We start from the raw sequence: 24,601 nt of genomic DNA, 5'->3' as shown, positions 1-24,601 counted from the left end.
GAAGAAAGAGAGCTATCCAGGGTACTGAAGTCTCCAGTCCATCACAGGAAATGTTCTGCCAGCTCTGATTTGCACAGTAATATGGGCGAGAAACTTTAGGGTCTGATATGTGAGTGTGTGTGGGAGAAAAGGGGGGGACCTGTAGAGTAGGGGTGGGCAATCTTTTCCATCCTGAGGGCTACATTCCTCTTTGGGCATAAGTGTAAAATTCTGTGTTGTAGCTATAAGCATTGCATGTTGAACTCTTAGAATCCAGAAAGCAAGTTAAAGATTTCCAGTACTTGAGAGTAGGGCTTTGGTGCAAAATCATCAGAAGCAGCTAAATAGTAATATATATTTTAAAAAATCAGAATCAGTTAAACACACACATTGCTCGAATTGCTGAAGCATGGGTTGTTGGGGTGCCAAATTTAAATTTAAAAAAAAAATTGCTACAAAGAATATTCTTAAGGATGCCATGCTAAATAGGGGAAGGGTCTAGAGCTCAGTGGGAAAGAACTGGAGTTTTTGTTTCTTTCTTAAAAAGAAAAGAATCAGATAAAACAGGGGTACCCAACACTCCCAATGTTGTTGGGCTCCAATTCCCAACAGCCCCAACCAGTGCAGCCATTGGGCAGGGATGGGAGTTGCTCTCCAGCAAATCTGGAAGGCCATGGATGCTGCACTCTTCTCGTAGATGCATGTCCCAGACAATCAGGTTTCACATATTACATGTAAAGCAGGGAAGACAAAGCCTATGGCTGCCCTGTGTTGCTGGACTTCAACTCCTATCCCCCCCAGCAAGCATGACCAATAGAGAGGGATGATGGGAGTTGTGGTCCAACATCATCTGGAGGGCACTGCATGGGCTACCCCTGAGACAGAAGGTGGCAGAAAAGGCTGTTTTTCTGCCCAAGACCCTGGAGAACCACTGTAGTAACAGTGGTGGGATAGATGGGCATCTGGCCTCACTTAGTGGAAGACAAGCTCCTGGGTTCCAAATGAGAGACAATAGCTCAGTGGTAGAGCATCTGCTTTGCATGCAGAAGGTCCCAGGTTCAAGCCCCACCAGAATCTCCACAAAGGGCTCACAAGTAGCAGGTAATGCAGGGTTTCCCAAACTTGGGTCTCCAAGCTGTTTTGGGGCTACAGTTCCCATCATCCCCAACCACTTGTCCTGCTAGCTAGGGATAACAGGAGCTGTGGTCCAAAATCAGCTGGCATGAACAAGCTTTCTCTTCCTGAGAACACAGAGAGTTGCTGCCTGTCAGAGTAGACAATGCCAAGCTAGATGGACAAATGATCTGTCTCATCTCCACAACAGCTCATGAGAAGATCTCCAGCTTGCCTCTTTCTGGATTTTGAGAGAGCGTGTTAAAAGCAGAAGGAGAAACCTGATCTGCTTCCCTCTCGTCATCAGCAACACTTCCCTGCCAGTGGCTTGGCAGATAGGCATCCTGGCGGAGAGTCCCTATTGTGTTTACACTTCTTTTTACACCAATTAGCTGAACAAAACACAGCGGCGTTGCAAGCTGATCCAAGGGAAGGAGCCAGCCATGGCGGCAGTGGTGCTGGGGGGGGGTAGAGTTGGCATGGCATCCACCTGGAAGCCAGCACCACCTGCGGCAAACACACTCAGGCCAAGGTCAGGGCTTGGACTGGCAAGTGGGAAGCTCTGCCTGCAACCCGGCACCACCCACTTTGTCTCAGTGTTGTCCTCGTGTATCTCATTGGGGAGGTGGATGGGGACCAAAGTAGCATGTGTAGTCACTGCCTGTCATTGACTCTGACTCAACTTACTGCTGGGGCCCCCAGCTTGATGCCCAGTCCCAATGGGCACCAGCCACCACTAGATGATGGGAGATGGAGTCCAGAAATATCCAGAGGCCCATAAGTTCTCCATTCCCTCTTTAGCTTCAGACAGTAGCAAGCCAATCCTCTGACCCTGCTCAGCACGGACGTGTGGCCCCCAGAAGCTTCCCCTGCATGGAATGCGGCCCTCAGGATGAAAAAGGTTCTCTACCTCTGTGTTTCCTCCCCACCTAGCAGTTCAAAAGCACGTCAAGTGCAAGTGGATAAATAGGTACAGCTCCGGCGGGAAGGTAAACTGCGTTTCCGTGCGCTGCTCTGGTTTCGCTAGAAGTGGCTTAGTCATGCTGGCCACATGACCCAGAAGCTGTACGCCGGCTCCCTCGGCCTATAGAGTGAGATGAGCGCCACAACCCCAGAGTCATCTGTGACCGGACCTAACGGTCAGGGGTACTGGTACCTTTACCTTTACCTCTGTTTTATTGAATTTGTAGGCAATGCCTATACTTTGGACAGCTGAATCTCTCTCTCTCTCTCTCTCTCTCTCTCTCTCTCTCTCTCTCTCTCTGTGTGTGTGTGTGTGTGTGTGTTTGCTGGTATATTTGGATAGTGATGAGGGGTACCTCCAAGCACAATTCTCAAGCAGCACTGAGGGTTAACAAAATCAGAGCGACTGTGCAGAAGAACTTCCTTCCATGCATCATTATAATCTGATTTTGCTGACACTCCCCCAGATAAGTGCTGGATTGTGAGTCTCATTACCGCAAACCAGACACAGCACCACCATCCATCTTGGATGGCTGAAATTGACTGGAGATTGGGAAACCTGTTTCAGCTCATGCACCTTTCTGCTGGCAAACCAAGACGAGATGGGTGCCTATCTGAATCCAAATGGAACCATTCACTCCCCACCCCACCCCCCACCCCTCGGAGTGAGTTAGAAAAGGGGGTGGGGGAGAAAGAGAAGGATAACTTCCTCTCTTTTGTTGTTTGAAAGCTTAGCGTACAAGCTTAGGAATGTCTATTCAGAAGCAAGTCCCACCAAGTTCATAGGAACACAGAAGGCTACCTAATAGAGTGTCAAACCATTAGTCCATCTAAATCAGCATTGTCCACACTGAAGTGGCATGATATTGCTTTCAGCAGCCATGGATTCCCCCAAAGAATTCTGGGAACTGTAGTTTGTTAAGAGTGCTCAAGAGTTGAGCACCTCAGAGGTGCCGGAGCTGAGCTCTGGTGAGCTCCAGCTGAAAAAAGTACAGTGCAGACGGGGCCTGAATGGAAGTGGCTCCCTTGGGTTTCAGAAGGTGGAAAATGTTCTCAGATACCAGGGATTGAACCTAGAACCTCCTGCCTACAGAGCAGATACTCTATCACTGAGCCACAGCCCTTAAAGGTGCTTCCTACCAGATGTGTATAGGAAGGGTTGGGAATCTCTGACCTGTGGGCCAAATGTGACCCTCTTAGCTGGCCTATGGGAACCCACCCCTGCCCCTAGCTCTGTAGGCCAGAGATTTCCCACATGTAATGAGGAGTTGCTCAACACCCAAGATTGGGGTGCTGGTGAGGTCATTGTATGATACACCCCTTCACACAAAAAATGCAGGGAGGGGTTTTTGTAGTGTTATGAGAGGGATAGGGAGAGAGAAATAGGAACCATTATCTGTTAACTTATTATTTATTGCATTTATATCCCATCTTTTTCTTCAAGGTGGCATACATTGGTTCTCCCCCCTCCTCATCTAGTCCTCACAACAAAGCTTTACATTTAGAGCACCATTTCTAACACAGCGAAATAAAAGATGGCAGCTGCAAGTTATTTCCAACACCTTATTAAAGCATAAGACTTTTTTTTTTTTTTTTTTTACAATACATATTTATAAGCTTAGGTAGGTCAGGCTGGCAAGGGACGCGGGTGGCGCTGTGGGTTAAACCACAGAGCCTAGGACTTGCTGATCAGAAGGTCGGCGGTTCGAATCCCCGCCACGGGGTTAGCTCCTGTTGCTCGGTCCCTGCTCCTGCCAACCTAGCAGTTCGAAAGCACATCAAAGTGCAAGTAGATAAATAGGTACCGCTCCAGCGGGAAGGTAAACGGCGTTTCTGTGCACTGCTCTGGTTCGCCAGAAGCAGCTTAGTCATGCTGGCCACCAGTGGCGTAGCGTGGGTTGTCAGCACCCGGGGCAAGGCAAGTAATTTGCGCCCCCTAACCCGTGGATTTGCGCCCCCTAACCCGTGGATTTGCCTTAACCCCAGATGTTGCGCCGGGTGCGGCCGGCCCCCCCCTGCACCCCCCACGCTACGCCACTGCTGGCCACATGACTCGGAAGCTGTACGCCAGCTCCCTCGGCCAATAAAGCAAGATGAGCGCCGCACCCCAGAGTCGGCCACAACTGGACCTAACGGTCAGGGGTCCCTTTACCTTTACCTAGGTCAGGCTGAGAGGCAGCAACTGGCCTACGGTCACCCAATGAGCTTCATGGCCTAATAGAGATTTGAACCCTAGTCTCCCAGGTCCTAGTCCAGCACTCTAACCACTACACCATACTGGCTCTTGCTATGCAGCAGCCATCATTGCCTATACCACAATATTCAGGCTTCTTTTCTAAACTGCAATGCCCCACATTATTTTTTAAAAACGTATGCGGCATATTTATACCATGCCTGCCAACTGAATTTCTCAAGGCAGCTGGGTAGCATCCCATGCTGGTCCTACTCAGAGGAGACCCGCTCCCCACCCATTGCTCCCAATGGATCGACTCAGAGCAAGGCTTGGCTGGAGTCAGCCCAACACACACCATAAAATAGACAAGAGGGATTAATACAGGGCAAAGGTACATGTTTCCTCCCCACACTTTCCAGTGTCACAAAAGCTGAATCTGCAGCTGAATCTCCTGGCTTGGAACTGGCCCATTGAAGTAGCTCAAACATTAGGTCCTCGGAGGTCAGAGCTTACTCACTGGGTTGCTACCACTTCTGTCTCTCACAGCTCAGAAGCTCTGGTAAGTAGCACATGCAAGAGGCACTGGAGCAGCAAATGTATTAGTCAGAAGGCCCTGCCCCACCCCGTCCTCAGATTTTACACACACACACTCCAACACCATCAATTTGGGCCATAACCTCACCATACATTTAAAGCGCTATGATACCAATTTAAACAGTCAAGGCTTCCCCCAAATAATTCTGGGAACTGTCATTTATTAAGGGTACTGGGAGTTATTAAGGAGACCTTTATTCACCTCACAGAGCTACAGTTCCCAGAGTTCCCTGTGAATAGGGATTCACTCTGGAAATTGTAGCTCTGGCAGAGGAACAGGGGTCTCCTCACAATGTTCAGCACCCTCCCAGGATCCTTTGGGGGAAGCCACAACTGTTTAAAGTGGCACAATTGTGCTTTAAACGTACAGTGCAAAGGCAGCTTAGATCCCGCTTTTCCTGGCTCTACAATATTTTAGAGGCGACGTCTGAAATCTTTGAGTAGAGACCAAGCATGGTGCAATAAATCCATTGTTAGTGTCAGTCTGCGGACTCTTTGTTTTGTTTTCTCCTGCTACCCTCACTGGTCAAATAACTGTTTTTGTAAAGTTTTTTTTTTTTTTTTAAAGAAACCTTCACATATATATATTTTGACCACAGGCGATAAATATGTGTGTGTACTCCACCGATGACAACAGCTCTATCATAGCACCTGCCATGCCTCTGGAAAAAAGCAATCCAGCACCCAGCCTCTCTGCCTGTGGTGGCGCTTGATCCCTGAAGATCAGGGGAGTGGATTGTAGATCAGTGGGAGAGCATTTGGTTTGCAGGCAGAAGATCCCAAGTTTAATCCCTTGCATCTCCTGGTAGGACCCCCCAACCCTGCCTCCAGGGTTGGAGAACTGCTGTCAGTCAGCATAGGCCACACTGAACCATATGGACCAATGATGTGACTCAGGTCTACATTCTGTCGGGCACTGGCTGGACAATGAGAATCCCCTAGGGAAGCCTCAGCAGAGGAAGGCTCTGAGCCAGGGAGAGGGTGGTGGGACATGGGAGACAGGTCAGAGAATGAAGGGGAAGCAGAATAGCTGAAGAAGCAACAGGCTTGGGTGAGAGAGAGGAAGAAGGGGCAGAAGGCACTGCGGACACAGGACAGGCTGCTGAGGAGGAGGTGGGGACCGAGGCTGCAACAGATTCACAGGAGTCTGCTGGTCCTATGGTATTCAGCCCCCCCCCCCCCGTCTCCAAAGCCTCAGACTTTTGCATGTAGCAGAACATTAAGCCCAGAGGTCTCAGGGTGGAGTTTACAACTACAGGGAAAACAACTGGGTGGGGAGAATGCTTAGAGGGAAGTGGGAGGCCTAGACCATAAGTTCTGGCAACTTCTGCATCAGAGCCAGTCTTGCCTTGAGCTTCTCTGTTTTTATTCCATTTCCCTGAATAAAGAATAAACTTTGCTGCTCATTTCTAAGTCTCCGTGTTGACTTGCAACTGAACCAGCCCTGACACATTCCTGTTTAATACAGTCCTTTATTCAGAACCATGAGGGCCAGAAACTTATTTGGGGAATGGTCTTAGCTGGGTGGAAGAGCCTCTGCCTTCCATGTAGAAGGTCCCAGGATCAAATTCAACCCCTGGCATCTCCAGGTAGAGCTGGGAATGGCCTCTACGCAAACCTTGGAGAGCTGCTGCCAGTCAGTGTTGACCATACTGCGCCAAATGGACCAATGGTCCAACTCTGTATAAGGCAGCTTCCTATGTTGCTACACCACCATGCATTTGCAAATGGAGTCCAAAAGTTAAGTCACAACGGTTGTGTGATTTGTCTCAGAAAAACACTGGGAAATATATTTCGGTGCAATCACTCAATCATGGAGGGATTTCAATTTTTTTGTGGGGGGAGACGGGCTGGAAATAAAAGCAGCTGCTTCATCCACCCGCCTATCCATCCAGGGAATGTGAACGTCAGCAGAGCTATGAATGGCAGAGCGTGTAGGTTCTGCCGCTACAAAACTCAATCTCTTCAGCAAACAAGTTCTGCTGGGAAACTGATGACTCCAGGGAAAGGGCGGGGGGGAGATCTCAGCGGACTGTCATTACTCCAAGCTAGGATAGGGAAGCAATGCCTGGAGCCAGCAAAATTGCACATCCACTTGGAATGAGCCATGTCTGAGCCAAGCAGGCTCTGCCCCCAGGTTTAGAGCCCAGGTGTGTTTAGACACATGCCAAACATCCAAAAGCATGTATGTTTTCACTCACACACACACAAAAATCCCTACAAATTTGCCTTGGATTTTGCTTTTAGCTGTGTTGGTTAATCTCAGGCTGGGCTGCGAAGGAGAGGTTGTGACTAGCCGAAGGTCACCCAGTGCGACAAATGAACAAGTGGAAATTGAAACCCTGGCCTCCAAGATCCTAATCGAAGAATTCTAACCACTTCGCCACACACTGGGTCTTCCCCCCCTGCCAGGTCAGTTGTTGGGTTTTTGCATAGTGGAAGCAGCAACTGTGTTGGCTGAGGACGGCTGCCATTTTGCATCCCCCACAATGCTCTGGGGGCCTAGCAGCATTCCAAGGCACTGTAGGGGATAGGGGGAACCAGTCCCCACAAAGAATGATGGAGAACATTTGGAGAAAATTTGGCAAAGAAAATTGCAGAAATTGTTTCAATAATTTTTTGGCTCTAGTAGGAATCCTCTGTTGTCTTCCATTGCCTCGCTTATTTAACTTCTGGATTTTGTGCAGAGTTTTACAGTTGTAGCCTGCTACAGCATTTGGTTCTGGCATGTCTTGCTGCACACACAAACACGGGCTGATTTCAAAAGAAAACCAGCCTTGGTGTGATGCCCGCATGACTGCATCCAGATTCTATTTGTGCGTGTGTGTGTGGTGTGCAGGAAGTGAATGAACTGGGAGCCAAGGCCAACTGCACATGCTCAATTTCTGGAATTACATGGCTGAAACTCACCTTGTTAAAATGGGCATTCCACAAAGGAGTGGCACACATAGCACAGTGTACCGGAGAAACATTAAAATAAACGGGGTGGAAGTAATCCGCTTGTCCCTAGTGTGCCATAAACCACAGGCAAAACAACCCAGTCACCTGAGACACAATGATATCAATACGCTTGTGTGCTGCTCAGCATCAAGCAAATCCACAAATGCTTGTACGCTAGCTCTCTCAACCCCACCCTGTTTCTCCTCCAGGACGCACCACACTATGAGCCAGAGAACCTTGCCTTTCATTACCACCCAAAATATCTCAGTGCTTCCCAAAGACCCCAAATCCAGAGTGATGCCTAAACTCTGGCACAAGAAGGCAGACATACGCTGTGAACACGGTTGGGGAGAGATTGTTTTCCTTTCCGGAACATGGTGATTTCCCGTTGATGCTAATGAGACTTACCAAGATAGCTGACTGGTCACTTTCAGCTAGCTTGGGCCTGCTATTTAGCAATAAATAAATAAAACTGCTTCTTGCTGGCCTCCTGCACATCGTTCTCAAGCACTGCATCTAGGAATGCCATTATAAGCTTACGGTGGAGCCCAGAGGTCCTGGGAACTGTTTTCCAAGGCCTCAGCCAGTTCTGAAGTGTTCCCACAAGGAACGAAGGACCCCTTTCCTGTGTATTTTATCCCCTACTCAACTACAGAATGTTGGGCAGAGCGGTGGGCAACAAGGAAGGCAGTGTTTGCTGTGCAAACGCCCCTGTCAAAGACTGTGGATAGTGACTCATAATGATGATGTCACGGGGATGGTGACAAGGCCATTGCAAGGTCTACAGACCCAACCCAGAGTTTGGATCAATTTTCTAAACAGGCAAAGGAAACTGATCCAGTTTACTCCATCTTAAAACTGCAGTGGATTTGGATGAGTTCACCCTCCACTACAAATAAGATGATTAAGAAGAGCCTGGCTGCTGGATCAGGCCAAAGGCCCATCTAGTCCAGCATCCTGTTTTCAGAGTGGCCAAGAAGATGCCTCTTGGAAGTCCGCAATAGGAAGACCTGAGCACAGCAGAAAATCTCCCCACTTTGATTCCCAGTGTCCGCTATTCAGAGGCAGAATGTCTCCGACAGTGGAGGTAGTACATAGGCATTGTGGCTAGTAGCCACTGATAGTCCGGCCCTCCGTGGTTTTGTCTAATCCTTTTTTGAAGCCATCAAAGTTTACGGCCATCGCTGCCTTTTGTGGGAGCAGATTCCACCCTTTAACTCTGCCCAGGTTGAAACAGCAAAGTAGCACGCTCTGCAGTTTAATTGCAGCAAGAATACCTACAGCTTGTGAGTAGCTTTATACAATAATCTTTTCACTGACAGATCGACAGGTTTAGCAGGTACGGGGGAAGACACAGAAGCCAGCCCACAGGCAGCACAAAATTCACCATCACCATTCGCCTAACCACTAAATGAGTCTACCATTTTCCTTTTTTTTTGAGCAAGAGAACGCAATGTATGAATTTGTGGGCTGCGGGTGTGGGAGCTTCTATCACAGCAGGCCCACCCAAGCACAAGGAGGGAGCAAAACATACACCACATAGGCCTCTCATTCCAGAAAACCATTTCTTAGAAATGTCTACAGGGATGCTCTCCATCCTTGCTCCAGAGATCTACCGCGCTGCTGTGTTGTTGATGGAATAACAGCTCTTTTGCAAAAGCCTCAATATGAGCAGCTAACTGCATGTCAGGCTCCCCACAGTGGCTGCCAGCCAGCCACATAGAGATTTGCTGCTACTGAAAAAGAGGGTGGGGGGGGGGGAGAGAATAGACAGAAGATTGGCCATAATCTGCTGAGCCAAAATTGGAGAAGCTCGGGTTTTTTGCCCCCGTGTAAAGGTGAAAAGAAAAAAGTTGATGTCCTTCCCAGAAGCCATGAAGAATATGCTGTTTGATGCAGAATGCTTGGTGCAGAATTCTTTTCCTTACCCCCCTTTTTTAAAGCTTCTAGATCTCATTATTCTAGGGAGGCTTGCATAGTATCAAGAACACTGCAGGACACTTTCCTGCAATCACCCCCCCCCTGCAAGCATGTGGGTGCAAATGGAGGAGGAAGTGACGCAACAGGACAGCTGGTAAGGACCTAGGAAGCTGCCTTATACAGAGTCAGAGCATTGCTCCATCTAGCTCAGTACTGTCTACACAGACTGGCAGCAGCAGCTCTTCAGGCATGAGTCCTTTCCAGCTCTACCTGGAGATGGCAGGGATTGAACCCGGAACCTTCCGCATAATCAGATGCTCTTCCCCTGAGCTACGGTGCGATGCAGCGGCCAAAGCGTTTAGTTTGCCTGCGAGAAACTCAAGTTTAAATGTTCCCCCTAGCCATAAAGCTGATGGGAGACAGCATTAAACAGCTGCTTTGTGAGGCTTGCCAGATAACTGCTGCATAAGTACCTTAAAATAAAATAGATATATAGTGTAGAATGCTGCAGCGTGATTGCTGACAGAAGGGAGACTGTGGCAGCATATTCCACTTGCGCTCAGAGATCTGCGCTGGCTGCCAATTTGTTCCCTGGCCATATTCAAAGTGTCACTATTAAATATACAAAACCCACAACAGCTTAGGGCCAGTTTACTTGAACAATCATCTTTCCCTATGTGCACCCACTTGGACCGCTTCACTCTGTGGAACTGGCACTTTCACAAGCGCCATATAATGTTCATTTTGCATTAACAATAAATCAATATTTTAGCATAGCAAGCAGCAGCTACGGACTCTCTCTGGAACTCCTCGCCTATTGACTTAGGCAGGCGCCTTCACTTGGCTGTTTCCAAGGTCTGCTGAAAACTTCTTGTTTAGGTAAGCCTACTCAGACATGTCGCCTTGTGACATTTATCTGTTTTTAAAATCCATTGATTTTATCTACATGTTGATCATGTTAGTCTGCTTGCTGCTTTTTAAAGGTTTCCTTCGATTTGCTACTTCTAATGAATAGCATACACCATTTCACATAAACCGTTTAGAGATTTTAGTTTTTGATTTAGCACTCTATGGATCTTCCTAAATAAAAATAATTAATCACACGCGAACAGAAGGTCTCTGAACCTGATCCAACTCCATTCAGAGACACAACAAGCTGCCGGACTGAACCACTGGTCTCCAATTAACCTACCTCACAAGCTTGTTTTGAGGCTTAAAACCCACTTTGTTCTTCTTAGAGGAAGGGAACATTATAAATGTAACTCATTCCATACAAAGATAAAAATCAACATTTGGGCAATGAAAATCCCATACCCTCCAACATTTCTCCAATGAAAATAGGGACAACCTATTCAATAACAATAACAATAGAAGAAGAAGAGTTTGGATTTGATATCCCGCCTTTCACTCCCCTTCAGGAGTCTCAAAGCGGCTAACAATCTCCTTTCCCTTCCTCCCCCACAACAAACACTCAGTGAGGTGAGTGGGGCTGAGAGACTTCAAAGAAGTGTGACTGGCCCAAGGTCACCCAGCAGCTGCATGTGGAGGAGCGGAGACGCGAACCCGGTTCCCCAGATTACGTGACTACCGCTCTTAACCACTACACCACACTGGCTCTCTATAATAATAATAATGTTATGATCTATACCCTGTTCATCTGACTGGGTTTCCTCAGCCACTCTGGGCGGCTTCCAACATATATAAAAACCTAATAAAACATTAAAAATTATGGCTTGGGGGTCGGATAACTCCACACCATCCAACATTTCTCCAATGAAAATAGGCATGTCCTAAGGAAAAGCGGAACATTATGGGATCAGGTCAGAAACCACGACGGCTACTGTAAATCCGGGACTGTCCCTGGATAATAGGGGCACTTGGAGGGTCTGAAATCCCTCCCACAAAATGGAAGATCTGGAAGGCAGAAGAACCTAACAGCACTGCCAAAGTCCCATCTAATCCAGCCCACTGCTCTTGCAGAAGTCAGCCAGATGCCCATGGAAAGCCCATAAGGGTAGCCTGAGTGCAAAACCACTCTCCTCACTTAAAATTCCCAGATACTGGTGTTTATTTTTATTTTTTAAATTAATATATTTAATTAATATAGTTTTATTAAAGATTTCTTAGTTTACAAAAACATGTGCATTGTCTCCTTTTCCATGGTGTGTTTTCTACAGATCAGTTTCATTTGTTGTGGGACATCAGTGTTACACACAGTGTTAGGTTAGGGAGAAAATGGGGAGAGGGAATGGTGAGTGGGATTAGGTGGCAATGCTTCTATTCTTCTGCTTAGTGTATGTGTGGGGTTTTGTGTCAGCGTCATTTGTGTGGGTTCTCTTACTACTCACTGGTTGTATTTCTTGGGTGGCGAGAGAGGCTGGAGGTAGCCTAGGGTGTGGTTGGTTGTCTTTGATTGGCTGTAGTGAAAATTGTTTTTGAGAGCTCACAACCCACCTACTCTCAGCAGCCAGAAGCATCATAGCCAGACACTGGAGAGACCTGTCAGGAGTAAGAATGGACCAACGGTATCAAATAGTATGGGAAACAGCCTTATTAGAACAAAACTAACCAATAAACTGAAACTGACCTGGGGACAAATAGAAGAAGACGCCTTCACCCCAGTATGGTTCCCCTTTATCACATACACAGCCCAACAAGACAACAACAAAAATCCGCCAACAACATACGAATCAATCTGGCTAACCAGATACTGGTACAGTGGTACCTCGGGTTACAGACGCTTCAGGTTACAGACGCTTCAGGTTACAGACTCCACTAACCCAGAAATAGTACCTCAGGTTAAGAACTTCGCTTCAGGATGAGAACAGAAATTGCGTGGCGGTAGCGGGAGGCCCCATTAGCTAAAGTGTTACCTCAGGTTAAGAACAGTTTCAGGTTAAGAACAGACCTCCAGAACGAATTAAGTTCTTAACCCGAGGTACCACTGTATTTAGATGCATACAATGGTACCTCGGGTTACATACGCTTCAGGTTACAGACTCCGCTAACCCAGAAATAGTGCTTCAGGTTAAGAACTTTGCTTCAGGATGAGAACAGAAATCGTGCTCCGGCGGCGTGGCAGCAGCAGGAGGCCCCATTAGCTAAAGTGGTGCTTCAGGTTAAGAACAGTTTCAGGTTAAGTACAGACCTCCGGAACGAATTAAGTACTTAACCCGAGGTACCACTGTACTTCCTTCAACAGCTCAAATAAAATGTAGCCATCCTGTGGCTAGTAGCCATTAACAGCCCAGACTTCCATCAAATTGGCACAGCCCCCTTTTAAAGCCATCAGTACACATCGTGGGAACAAACTGTACAGCTTATTCTTTGCAACGTGTGAAGAAAATTCTCCTCCCTCAGTCCTGAATCTTCAAACGTTCAGCTTCGTTGGATGGCCCCGAGTTCTAGCATGACGAAAGCAAGCAGGAGGAACTTCCCCCTGTTTGTTTTCCTCCATGCCATTTTACACAGCTCGACCAGGTCTCCTCTGACCTGCCTTCTCTCTAAACTGAAAAACCCGCAGAGATCCAGCCATACAGCTCACAGTCCTCTCTCTCTCTCTCTCTCTCTCTCTCTCTCTCTCTCTCTCTCTCTCCTTCGCTTGCCTGATGCTGGCTGATGCCCCTGGAGGAACGTGAGTTTAGGGGCCGGCGAGGGAGCTGCCCGCCCCCCTCACCTCATCTCCTTTGCCCATTCCGCTTTGCAAAACTGACAGCTTAAATCTCATCAAGAGCAGAAAATACATTAGCCAGCAGGGGGTCACGATGGGGAGAGGAGGGGTGTACCTGGGAATTCAAAGTCTTGATTTAATCCACTGCCCTCTCTCCGCCTTGTGGTAATGAAGTCTAAGTCACAGGTCTGCATTTAAAGGGGAATTGGGCAGTGTTTTCCTCTCTCAGAGGACTGTGCCCCTTCACACAGCACCGCTGTTAAGAGATCGGTGTTTAGATTGCTGCTGAGCAGTGGAACAGACTCCCTCGAAAGGTGCTGGACTCTCCTTCAGTGGAGGTTTATAAGCAGAGGTTGGGTGGCCATCTATCAGGGTCTGTAAGAATGTAAGGAGGACCTGGCTGATGGATCAGTCTGAAGGTCCATCTGGGGCAGCATCCTACAGTGGCCAAGTAGAGGCCCCAATGGGAAGCCCACAAACAGGGCCTAAGCCCAACAGTAACTCTCCCCATAATTCCCAGCAAGAGATATTCAGAGCCATGCTGCCTCTAACAGTGAAGGTAGAGCCTCATAGCCTCATTCTCCAGGAATTGGTCAAATCCTCCAAATTAGCTGCCATCAGCACACCTTGTGGGACCACGTTCCATAGTTTAACTGTGTGAAGAAGGACTTTCTTTGGTTTGTCCTAACGCTTCTGCACACGTCACAATGTCTATGATCGGCCTCTATGGTTGAAGACAGCAGGCATCTGAACAGATCCTCCAAGTGCCCCTGTTTTCCAGGGACAGTCTCAGATTTACAGCAGCCCTCCCAATTTGATCCTGGAATATCTGGCTTTTACTTAGCACGTCCCTATTTTAATCAGAAAAATAAAAGTTGGAGAGTATGGGGTTATGCGACTCCTGAGCCAAGGAGATGAGTAACTTCTAAACAACCTTTAGAAGACATCTGAAGGCAGCCCTGTATAGGGAAGGGTTTTTTTAAAAATAATAATAATGTTTAATTACGCTTTTATATATGTTGGAAGCCACCCAGAGTGGCTGGGGCAACCCAGTCAGGTGGACGGGGCATAAATAATAAAATTACTACTACTGCCACTACTACTACTACTACTATTGTTATTATGGAATAGGACGTTCCTGTTTTCATTGGAGAAATGTTGGAGGGTATGCTCTGGTATGCACTTGCTGGAAACTGCAGGAGGGGAGAGTTGCTGTTGCACCCTGGTCCCGCTTGTGGGCTTCTCAAATAGGCATCTGGTTGGCCACTGTGAGAACAGGATGCTGGACTAGATGGGCCCCTTTGGCCTGATCCAGCAGGGATTCTCTTCCTATTTTCTCACTTGAAATTTGGAGGTAATTTTTAAAAAGAGAGCAAGACTGTCTGAATAAGAAATTAATAATAATAATAATAATAATAATAATAATAATAATAATAATAATAATTTATACCCCGCCCATCTCGCTGGGCTTCCCCAGCCACTCTGGGCAGCCTCCAACAAAATATTAAAATACAGTAATGCATCAAATATTAAAAGCTTCCCTAAACAGGGCTGCCTTCAGATGTCTTCTAAAAGTCTGGTAGTTGTTGTTCTCTTTGACATCTGGTGGGAGGGCGTTCCACAGGGCGGGTGCCACTACCGAGAAGGCCCTCTGCCTGGTTCCCTGTAACTTAGCTTCTCACAGTGAGGGAACCACCAGAAGGCCCTCGGCGCTGGACCTCAGTGTCCGAGTAGACGTTAAGAAATGTCACCACTCCCGGACGTTCAGAACCGGCAGGCTCCGAGCCAGACTGTCACTGCCAAACAGCAACTTTGCTTTGCAATGGTTTGTGGAAAGGCAGGGAGTGGGAAGCCTGGTAGAAGAGAGGGCTGTCGTTGCAGATTCCTTGATCCCAGTGATATTTGCTCTGCATCGTTTCATTAAAGGTTGGCTTGTTGTGTGGTGTGCGGCTTGACATTGTCACACAATTGCTGAAAAACACTCTTCTGTCTGGAGGGTTAAGTGGGTAACAGAGTAGCCGACCGTTTTCAAACCCACCTGCTAAACCACGCTGAATATTGAAGTGCCGGAAGGGTGGAGTTCATAAGCAATTTGGCCGTTGCAAGATGCACAAATCCCAGCTACATTTGCAGCAGGAAGAAAGGGGCATGTTTGCTCAGGCCCATCAGCAGGGATAGGGCGTTGCAAGGAGTGGGGGCTTCAGATACCCATTTTTGGACAATCAAAAGAGCAAATGTATGGACTTTTGGGAGTGGGGGATTTAATGACAGCTCTTTTTACCTGGTGGCTGATAGCTACTGGCTGCAACTCCCTTGAAATTTGGAACTGCAAGGGTATGCGATTGGTTTTACATGTTTTGGGATGTGCTGCGATTCCTGCATTGCAGGGGGTTAGACTAGATGACTCTTGAGGTCCCCTTCCAGCTCCTATGATTCTGTGTTCTAAATCAGGTACGGGGAATCTTCAGCCTGCCAGGCATTGCTGAACTACAACTCCCAGCAAGTATGGCCGACTTCTCAAAGTCGACCCCTGAAAGGGGAAGGAGGAGGGGTCTGCTTTCTGAAGCACTTAAAGGTCTAGAAACTGGAAGGAAAGAAGCTAAATACTGTACTGGGAAGGGGCCAGGAGCAGCCCGGGATTGGAGTCCTAGCGGCACAGGCATTGGCAAAAGGAGAACTTGGCTGCTCCTTCCTCTGGGCTCTCTTTACAGCCTTCTGCTGCTCCTCTTGCAACTTGGGTAGCTTGTCTTAATTGAGGCACTCTCTGTACTGACTTAATGGGAAAGGCAGATGGATCAAGAGAAGGAGCAAAGAGAGAGAGACAAATGGAGCGATATGGGTTGGGAGGCAAATAAGGAGTCATCGGAAGCCCGATAAGCAAGCCTGACAGAGAGTAAAAGAGATGTCCTGAAAGCACCTCTTCGCTGCTAAGTCCACAGCCTTTATCCATACCTGACAGTGGAGATGAGACAAGAGCTGGGCTACATATGCCATGAAAAGTAACCCCCGTTCAGCAGTTTTTCAAGGGGTGCTGTGGAAAGGAGTAAGCGCTGGCCCATTCAGAGTAAGGGCGGTGTTAACCCAGGAAGAACCACTTCCTCTCTCTCTCTCTCTCAACTGGCTATGTGACTTCATCACATAGCCAAAGTCAACTGGTAGTCCCGCATCATTTTATTTTATTTTGAATATTTGCAAATGGCTTGATCCACTTGGTCTCGAAGCGATGTGTGAAATATACTGAATGTTAGTCCTGCTCCAAGTGCACTCATTGTCTTTCACAAAGTTGGCCAACTTCAGCCCACCATTTTCAATCAATCTACTCTGAGCTTAATTAGATACAACCTACCGTGGCTGGAAACAAACCCCCCACAAACCAATTAAAAATAAATCTTCATGAAAACCACCATCATTAAGTACAGCAGCAGCATCAATAAAAACTTTGAAACAAATCAAGGCAGCTAAATTGTGTGTCCTCTGGACAGGCTTGTTGAAAATGCCACCTCCTGAAAACTTTTCTAAAACAATTTGGGGGGCTGGCTCCCTGGTGTCAGTAAGTAGGGCATTGCAGAGCACAGGTGCTGCCCATGTGGCCCCTGATTGGCTGAGATCACACTGCCTGGAAGATGCACACGCCCCTCAAAATAAAAATGGTGAGGAAGCAGCAGTTGGTTGTGGCCCCTGATTGGCTGAAATCACACTGCGATCCTTGATTGGCTGGAATCACCAACCCTGGAAGGTGTACACACCCCTCCAAGTAAAATGGTACGGAAGCAGCAGTCTGCATGGCCCCCAATTGGCTGGAATCACACTGTGATCCCTGATTGGCTGGAATCAAACTGCCTGGAAGATGCACACGCCCCTCAAAATAAAAATGGTGCAGAAGCAGCAGTCATCAACTAAACAGGAAAGGCGTTGGGACATCCGCCCCCCCCCCCCATAAAATAGCATTCACTGCAGACTGATTTAGAAAGCATGGCCCCCATCACATAGATATAGAGGTGGAAGAGGCAGCCCACTTTTGGAGTACAGAGCTATCCTAGGCCTGTCTCATCCACAATTGCCCTCGACCTCAGGACCTAGCCAAGAAACAAGCCCATGTCGCCGCTATTCTCTCCCTCGTTTCAGATCCTTCTCCTAGAATCAATACAGACTGAATGTGACCTTGTTCTTTCTCCCACAGAAAGGACAAGAGCCCTTCAGAATCCCATTGGCTCCAGTGCTTTGTTTTCTGCCTCTGTGGTTTAGATGTTTTGTTCTATGTTTTTTGGGTTTTTTCCCCCCTGAAGGCTTTTGGAGACGTGCCAAGAGGAACTTGCTGGAACATTCCACAGCACAGAACGGGCTACAGAGGGTGGGGAGAGACACAGCTTGACAGAAGTCTAGACCCTTCCATCTAGCCTGGAAAAGCTATGTGGAACAGGCGAGGCAATCTGATGGCCTCAAAGTGCAGTTGGACTCCAGTTACCATGATGCCTGGCCACTGGCCATGGTGACCAGGGATGATGGGACTTGTAGTCCACCCACTCCTGGAGAGCACCAGGCTCTTCCACCCCAAATAGCAACGAGGGGAAATTCAATTCCATTGGCAGTTGAAGTCAATCCTGCCTCATTTTTTCACTTCCCAAAAGGATAATGAGGACCAAAACCCAGGCACCCTCTGAAATTTGTGCTTCTGCAAATATTGCAGTGTTGTTCTAAGGCTAAGTGCAAAAGCAACTTGTGCATTACAGTGCATATATTAAGACAATGGCAAGGAAATGTTTTATATTAGGGGGAAACATGCTTTGCAAAAACTGTATATATTAGGCAAAATTGCATACCAATAAATAAATAAATTGTGTATCTTAGGAGAAATTCACACTAAAATGCTAAATTTTCACAACTAACTTTTTTAAAGGAAAAGGGAAAAAAAATCACAGCCCGATGTGGAAATGACTGAACTGCAGCAAAATGAAAAACCAAAATTGATGGATTCGCCGAGCTCTATCTGCTGTGTTACAGAAAGGGAGGCAAGTTGCTATTGTGTCTTCCCTGGGGGGTTACCAGAGGCAGCTGGCTGGCCACGGGGGATAAACGGGAGACTCGGCTAGAAAGATCTCTGGCCCAACCCATCAGTCCGCCTTCGTCTGTGCTTAAGAACAGAGCTAAGCTCAGTGGCCTTGATGCAAGATGGATTCCAGAGCTCTAAGACATTTAAGTTCACCTTTCCATCAAGGTGCTCAGGTTGGTTCACGTGGTCCTCCCCAAGAACCCTGTGAAGTAGGTTAGACTGAAAAGGCAGAAACAACTTTCCTATGTGTAGAAATTAAACAAGTGATGTTGCCAAGTTGTCTTCCAGTCTCAAGCTCCCTCAGCTTAGATGACGAGAAACAATAACTGCACAACAGGCGGAAAATCAACAGGTGACATTCTGTTACAGTCCCACACCCCAGAAAGCCAGGTCTGTTTAACTTCTGCTCGTTCTATGACTGCTAAGAGCAACATGCTGGGAAGGAATGACAAAGAGGTATCTGTTTTGAATAACCAGTAACATTTGTGCGGTTGGACTAGTTCCCTTCCAACTCTACAGTTCTATGATTTTATATAAATGCATTTCATGCACCGGTAGTGTTTAACCAAACCAATCAGGGAAGGAATGTCCCTGAGCCCACTTCCTAGTATTTCCACTAATGAGGAAAAAGAAACTGGGGTGATTGACATATACTTGGGCAAAAATTTCATTCTCCTGTAGTCAACTGCTTTAAATATGTTAAAGTTATAAAACGATACCCACTTGGTTTAGGAGTTAAGTCCCACTGGGCCCAGCATGGCTTACTTGTGAGTAGGCATGTATAGATCGTATTGAAGGTAGTCTTAAAATTATTGGGTCAACCTACATTTTGTGCGTTGCACTTTCATGCCCCTTGCCCTGCAGTGGATTAAGTGGTACTCCTACTCAGAGTAGACCTATTGAAAATAATGGAAATGATTAATGTGGCTCCACTCATTTCAGTGGGTCTACTCTGTTCAAATGCAGATACAGCCCTCAGACTTCCACATACATATGCAACACAAAATTCCCAACGGCCACGGTGTACATTCTGCATGTTCCAAAAACAGTGAGGATTAAAGGACTGATACCATCACTGTGAGGGACGCGGGTGGCGCTGTGGGTAAAACCTCAGCGCCTAGGACTTGCTGATCGTCAGGTCGGCGGTTCGAATCCCCGCGGCGGGGTGCGCTCCTGTTGCTCGGTCCCAGCACCTGCCAACCTAGCAGTTCGAAAGCACCCCCAGGTGCAAGTAGAGAAATAGGGACCGCTTACTAGCGGGAAGGTAAACAGCATTTCCGTGTGCTGCGCTGGCTCACCAGATGCAGCTTGTCATGCTGGCCACGTGACCCGGAAGTGTCTGTGGACAGCGCTGGCCCCTGGCCTCTTAAGTGAGATGGGCGCACAACCCTAGAGTCGGACACGACTGGCCCGTACGGGCAGGGGTACCTTTACCTTTATCTTACCATCACTGTATATTTTTGAATGCAATAACAACATGTGCCCAGATAACTACCTGTGATCATAATATTATTATTATTTTCTACCCATCCTTTCCTCTGTATCAGGGGCAGGGAACCTGTCGCCCTTCATGTGTGGACTCCAGCTCCCATCAGCCTCAGCCAGTATGGATGATGGGAGTTGGAGTCTAACCACATTGGGAGGGCAACCCTTGCCATAAAGCACCATGAGTCAATCATGTCAGGTGACAGATTCTAACACTGGCGTTAGATCTCCCACCTCCACTTGCAACCTCTCTGTGTGACGTGAGAGCAGGACTGCAGCTCAGTAGGAGGGCATGTGCCTTGCACACAGAAGGCCCTGAGTTCAATCCATGCCATTCTACAGGTAGGGCTCTTGGGAAAGTCTCCTAGTCTGAAATCCTGGAGAGCTACAGCCTGTCAGTGTAGACCAAACTCAGGTCTCCAGGTGTTTTTGGACTACAGTTCCCATCATCCCTGACCACTGGTCCTGCTAGCTAGGGATGGTGGGAGTTGTGGTCCAAAAACAGCTGGAGATCCGTTTTTGAGAAACCCTGGTGTAGACAATACAGAGCTCCCAAGTCGATGGTTTGACTCTGTAAGGCAGCTTCCCATACTCCCATGTCCTATGCATAAAAAGGAACCCACTCATGACCAGCAACACATTGATTCTTGCCAGATGTTCCTCTCTCACACCCCCTTTCCTTGTCCCAGACTAGCTTCTCAGAACAGTTTTATTCAGCTCCTGGTGGGCCACCCCTGTGTTCTGTGTTGGGTCGGTTCCCTGTTGCGCAAACCTGATTCAGCAAAGTGGACTCAGCTACATTCACAGCAGTCTGTCCTGACAATCTTAAACAAGATGGGCCAGTGGTCTGATTCATTAGCTTCCTGGATAGCTGTCAGTAGAGCACGAGACTCTTATTCTCATGGTTGTGGGTTTGAGCTCCAGGTTGGGCAAAAGCTACCTGCATTGCAGGGGGTTGGACTAGATGACTCTCGGGGTTCCTTCCAACTCTACAATTCTATGATTCTATAAAGCAGCTTCCTATGCTGGCAGGCCAAGAATGCTTAAAGATGGACCGGTTTGGGCTAGGAGGCAGGCAGCTAGTTATGACCAACTATGGAGCTTTCTGCAGCAAGATGTGGCAACGGCCACAACAGGCCTGGGTGGCTTTAAGAGATGATTAGATGCATGGATGCATGGAGGGTAAGGCTCCCAGTGGCTACTAGCCATGGTGGGGCAGTGTCCTGTCTCCAGGACCAGAGGCAGTGTTGCCTCTGAAGATCAGTCCCTGGAGAAGAACAGCAGGAGAAGGTTGGTGGTAGGCATCTCAGAGGGATCTGATAGGCTACTGTGGGTCAATAGTTTGCAGGACTAGATAGGCCTTGGGTCCAATCCAGCAGGGCTCTTATTAGGTACTTGGGAGGAGGTTGGGAAGCAAAAACAAGGAACAGTTCTAAGAGCCCCACACTGCCAGGAAATCTTGGACTGCATCCCAAAGAGGACATTGTAGGCTTGCTAGCTGCCCCATCAAACACGACACCCCTCCCTTAAAAAATGGATTTTTGAAGGCCATCAGCATTTCTAGCATACTGCTGGGCAGATGATGGATGGCAATCCATCCCAACCAGCTGGAGAGAGAAGGGGACGGTTGGCATCAAACGGGCACTCTGCATCACCTAAATCAGTCAACGGCAGAAGCAGGCTGTTCTCTTCTGCAGTCCCAGAGTGCAGGCTGGCCAGATGCTCCCGCTTTTTTTCAACCTAACGCCCCCCACCCGCCCCCCACAGTCCAATCCAGTAGGGAGCTATTAAGGATGTACTCAGAGGTGGGGGGGGGCCTCCCTCTCTGACCTACATAACCGCAACACCCTCCGCTCAGCACAGCAGCACCACAAATGAAGTGCCTTCTCCCCTCCCATTTCTGGGGTGTGGGTGTGGAGCTGGCAGCCCCTCCTAAAGACCACCCCCTTGAACACTTCATCCCCTGCCACCCGACCCACACAGCCAGCAAAGAACCTGCAGAAATAGCTCTTCATCTTTGTGCAGGCAGCTTTTCCAAGTTGGTCAAGCTCAGAATTCAACAGGGGAAGCTCAGTTCTCTCATCCTTTGCACCTGCCTAGTTGTTGCAATGTGGAATATTTTTTTTCCTCCAACCTTCCGTACTGTTCTGCCTCGGCCTTCACTGCCAGTGTATTTGTGTGTGTGTTGTTGTTGTTTTTTAAAAAATGCTTGTAATGTTACAAAACAACAAACCGCCCAACTGAAGCCATAGGCACCTTTGCAAGGAGACTCCTACGTCCCACTGTTATGGTCATTAATGTCTACTCCTACTTTTGCAACATGCCATCGCTGCCTTTGCCCAGAACGGCAACAAGACAATAGATAGACGCCCTTGTTAGCGCCCCGCGCTCCCGCCCCCGCCCAGTCAAGACCGACTGCCTTCCCGGGAGCTTCCAAAGGCAACGGCTCTACTTTGCCAGATGCACGGATGATGCGAAGCAGCGGCGGGCGCGATCGATGCCTGGGTGGGATGCAAGCCATGTGCTCTTATTTATTATTGCCTGGCCCCTCCCAGGCCGGTCCCCCCGCCCTAGTGTCCCCTGTCACTGCAATATCCGAGCTTCCAACTCCTTGGACGCCACTGCGGCCAGACTTCAAGGAGGGGGCAGAGTAGTTGTTGTGATTTAAAAAAAAAAAATGATGGAGAAATTGGCTCAGCCACCTCCTTGTACAAGAATCTGCTGCTCGCCCACCCAAACAAAGCCAGCGACGCGACCTGCAGGTGGCCCTGCCGGGTGCCAAGCCCACGCCGCCTTGGCAAGAGGCGGCTAGCGGAGCCGGTGCCATCGCCCTCTGCCCCTCGCCTTGCCAGCCTTGCGTCTGTTGCTGCGGCAGCGTCCCTAGCCAGCCAGGCAGCCAGCCCCACTCGGCTTGTTGATGTTGCTGGCAAGGCGAAGTACCCACCCACCCAGCATCGCCTCCTTTCTTCCGCCACCCACCTGCCCCTCCCCGCTCTTAAGCGCCCGCTCACTCCCAATGTGGGTGTGTTTGCATGCATTAGATCTGGCAGCGTTCCTGCAGTTTTGCCACCCCACCCCAGACACATCAACACAGCAGTCTGGGCGGCTGCCATCCCCTCTTATTCCCCACCCAGCGCCCAGCCACCCTTCTCTCTCTCCCCCCCACCCTCGAAAAACAGAGTAGGGACCCCTTTGGCTTCCAGGGTGTCCCGGCCAACCGCCTTGCCCCGTTATTGGACAAGGATGGGGACATCCCTTCCAACGCCCTTTTAAAACAGGTGGGCCGCCTATTAAACGGGCCATCCGTTCATGCCAGGAGATTGGCTTTCATGGTGCGAGAATATCCCTTTTACAGAGGGAGGGAGGAAATCAGGCAGGTTGCATTCGAGGGGGGGGGCACCCCTTCTCTCGAAAGAGCCAGGAGATTGGCACATTTTGGCACACTGGAGTCGGGAGACTGGCACATTTTATCGCACGCTCCCAGAAAAGGATGAGGGACCGTCTTTTTGTGGGATAGCGAAAACCGGCAGCCTCGATTGTCTTAAACGCGGAAACCCACCGCGACAGAAAAAAATAAACATCCCGCAGCCCCACAAGCCACAACGGACGGTGCGGCGCTTTCGCGATAAATAAATAAAAATATCCCGCACATATGATGCGCATCTATAGGTTCCCACCGCAGACCCGAGCCACGGAACGCGATCCCCAAAGACCCTCTTGGCTATTTAACCCTTGCCATCCCGGACCATCCTTTGTTTCTCTCCCCGCGCCTTAAATATATATATGTGTGTGTATATCCAACACAATAATACACATCGATGCCTTATCGCCCACCACCACATCCTCAATACGCTCTCTCTCCCCCCACCCCCACCCCCTTTAAAATAAAAAGGATGCCCCTTGCTAGGCAAAAACTCACGATCGTGAGACAGGTTCCCTTGGCTGGCGGCGATCAGGAAAGACCCCAGGAGGATTAAGACGTTGCAAGCCGGAGAGAGCATCTTGGGGAGGGTGGGGGGTCCCGGTGGTTGCCTTCGGGGGGAGGGAGGGGGAGGAAGAGGGAAGAGGAGGAAGGCAGGAAGGCGAAGGGGGAGAGGAGGGGAAATCGTCCTCTTCCTGGGTTTCTAGCAAACTTAAAGTCCTTCCCCCTCCCCACTGGGGGAAAAAGGGGGGAAATCAACGCTGGCGCGCTGCCTCTTTAATTCTCCCCGGTGGATCCCCCTGTCTCGCTCTCTCTCTCTGGATCCAAACCGCAGTGGCACAAACCCCAGGCGCGGAGAGAGGCGGGCGGGCGAGCGAGCGAGGGGCCAGGCAAAATAGATGCTGCTGTATTGACTAAAGAGGGAGAGAAGGGATGCGGCAGTAGCTGGGATTAAATAGAGCAGCAGGGCGAGACCATTCGGCCTCGGAGGAGGGGGGAGGACGAGGAAAGACGGGAGGGAGGGAGAGGAGAGGAGAGGGGAGACGCCAGCCTCCCCTCCCTTACCCCACCCCCTATACCAGTACAAATTTAGGAGGGTTGGGGGGGGCTTGGAATGGAACTGGAGAGAGGGGTCAGGAGCTTGCAATGTTTTGCACCGGTTCCACCCCTCCCAGTTTCAGAGCTTCCTCCCTGCAGGCAGGTCTAGCTGGGTACCCACATTCTCTCTTGTTGTCCTCCCTGCTCCCCTCCCCCCTTTTAGAGCAGAGTTGGTGCAGTCCAGATGGCTCCGTT

The 24,601-nt window shown here is 48.9% G+C and overlaps 1 protein-coding gene across 4 annotated transcripts in view; it reads right to left on the bottom strand.

Moving 5' to 3' along the window:
- Positions 1 to 24,243, bottom strand: part of CADM3 (cell adhesion molecule 3) — a 92,449-nt gene extending 68,206 nt beyond the window's left edge. For 3 of the 4 annotated variants that reach the window (XM_028710566.2, XM_077920016.1, XM_028710567.2), the window contains exon 1: positions 23,807 to 24,242. In XM_028710566.2, coding sequence (XP_028566399.1) covers positions 23,807 to 23,888 — 82 coding nt within the window. In that variant the 5' untranslated portion in view covers positions 23,889 to 24,242. Of the gene's footprint in view, positions 1 to 23,806 lie in introns of all 4 variants that reach the window. The other variant, XM_077920015.1, reaches the window with a different exon arrangement.
- Positions 24,244 to 24,601: the final 358 nt, after the last annotated feature.

This window comes from Podarcis muralis, chromosome 16 (assembly GCF_964188315.1).
Source record: "Podarcis muralis chromosome 16, rPodMur119.hap1.1, whole genome shotgun sequence".
NCBI classification, from domain to species: Eukaryota; Metazoa; Chordata; class Lepidosauria; order Squamata; family Lacertidae; genus Podarcis; species Podarcis muralis.
This window is presented reverse-complemented; position numbering and strand designations above follow the sequence as displayed.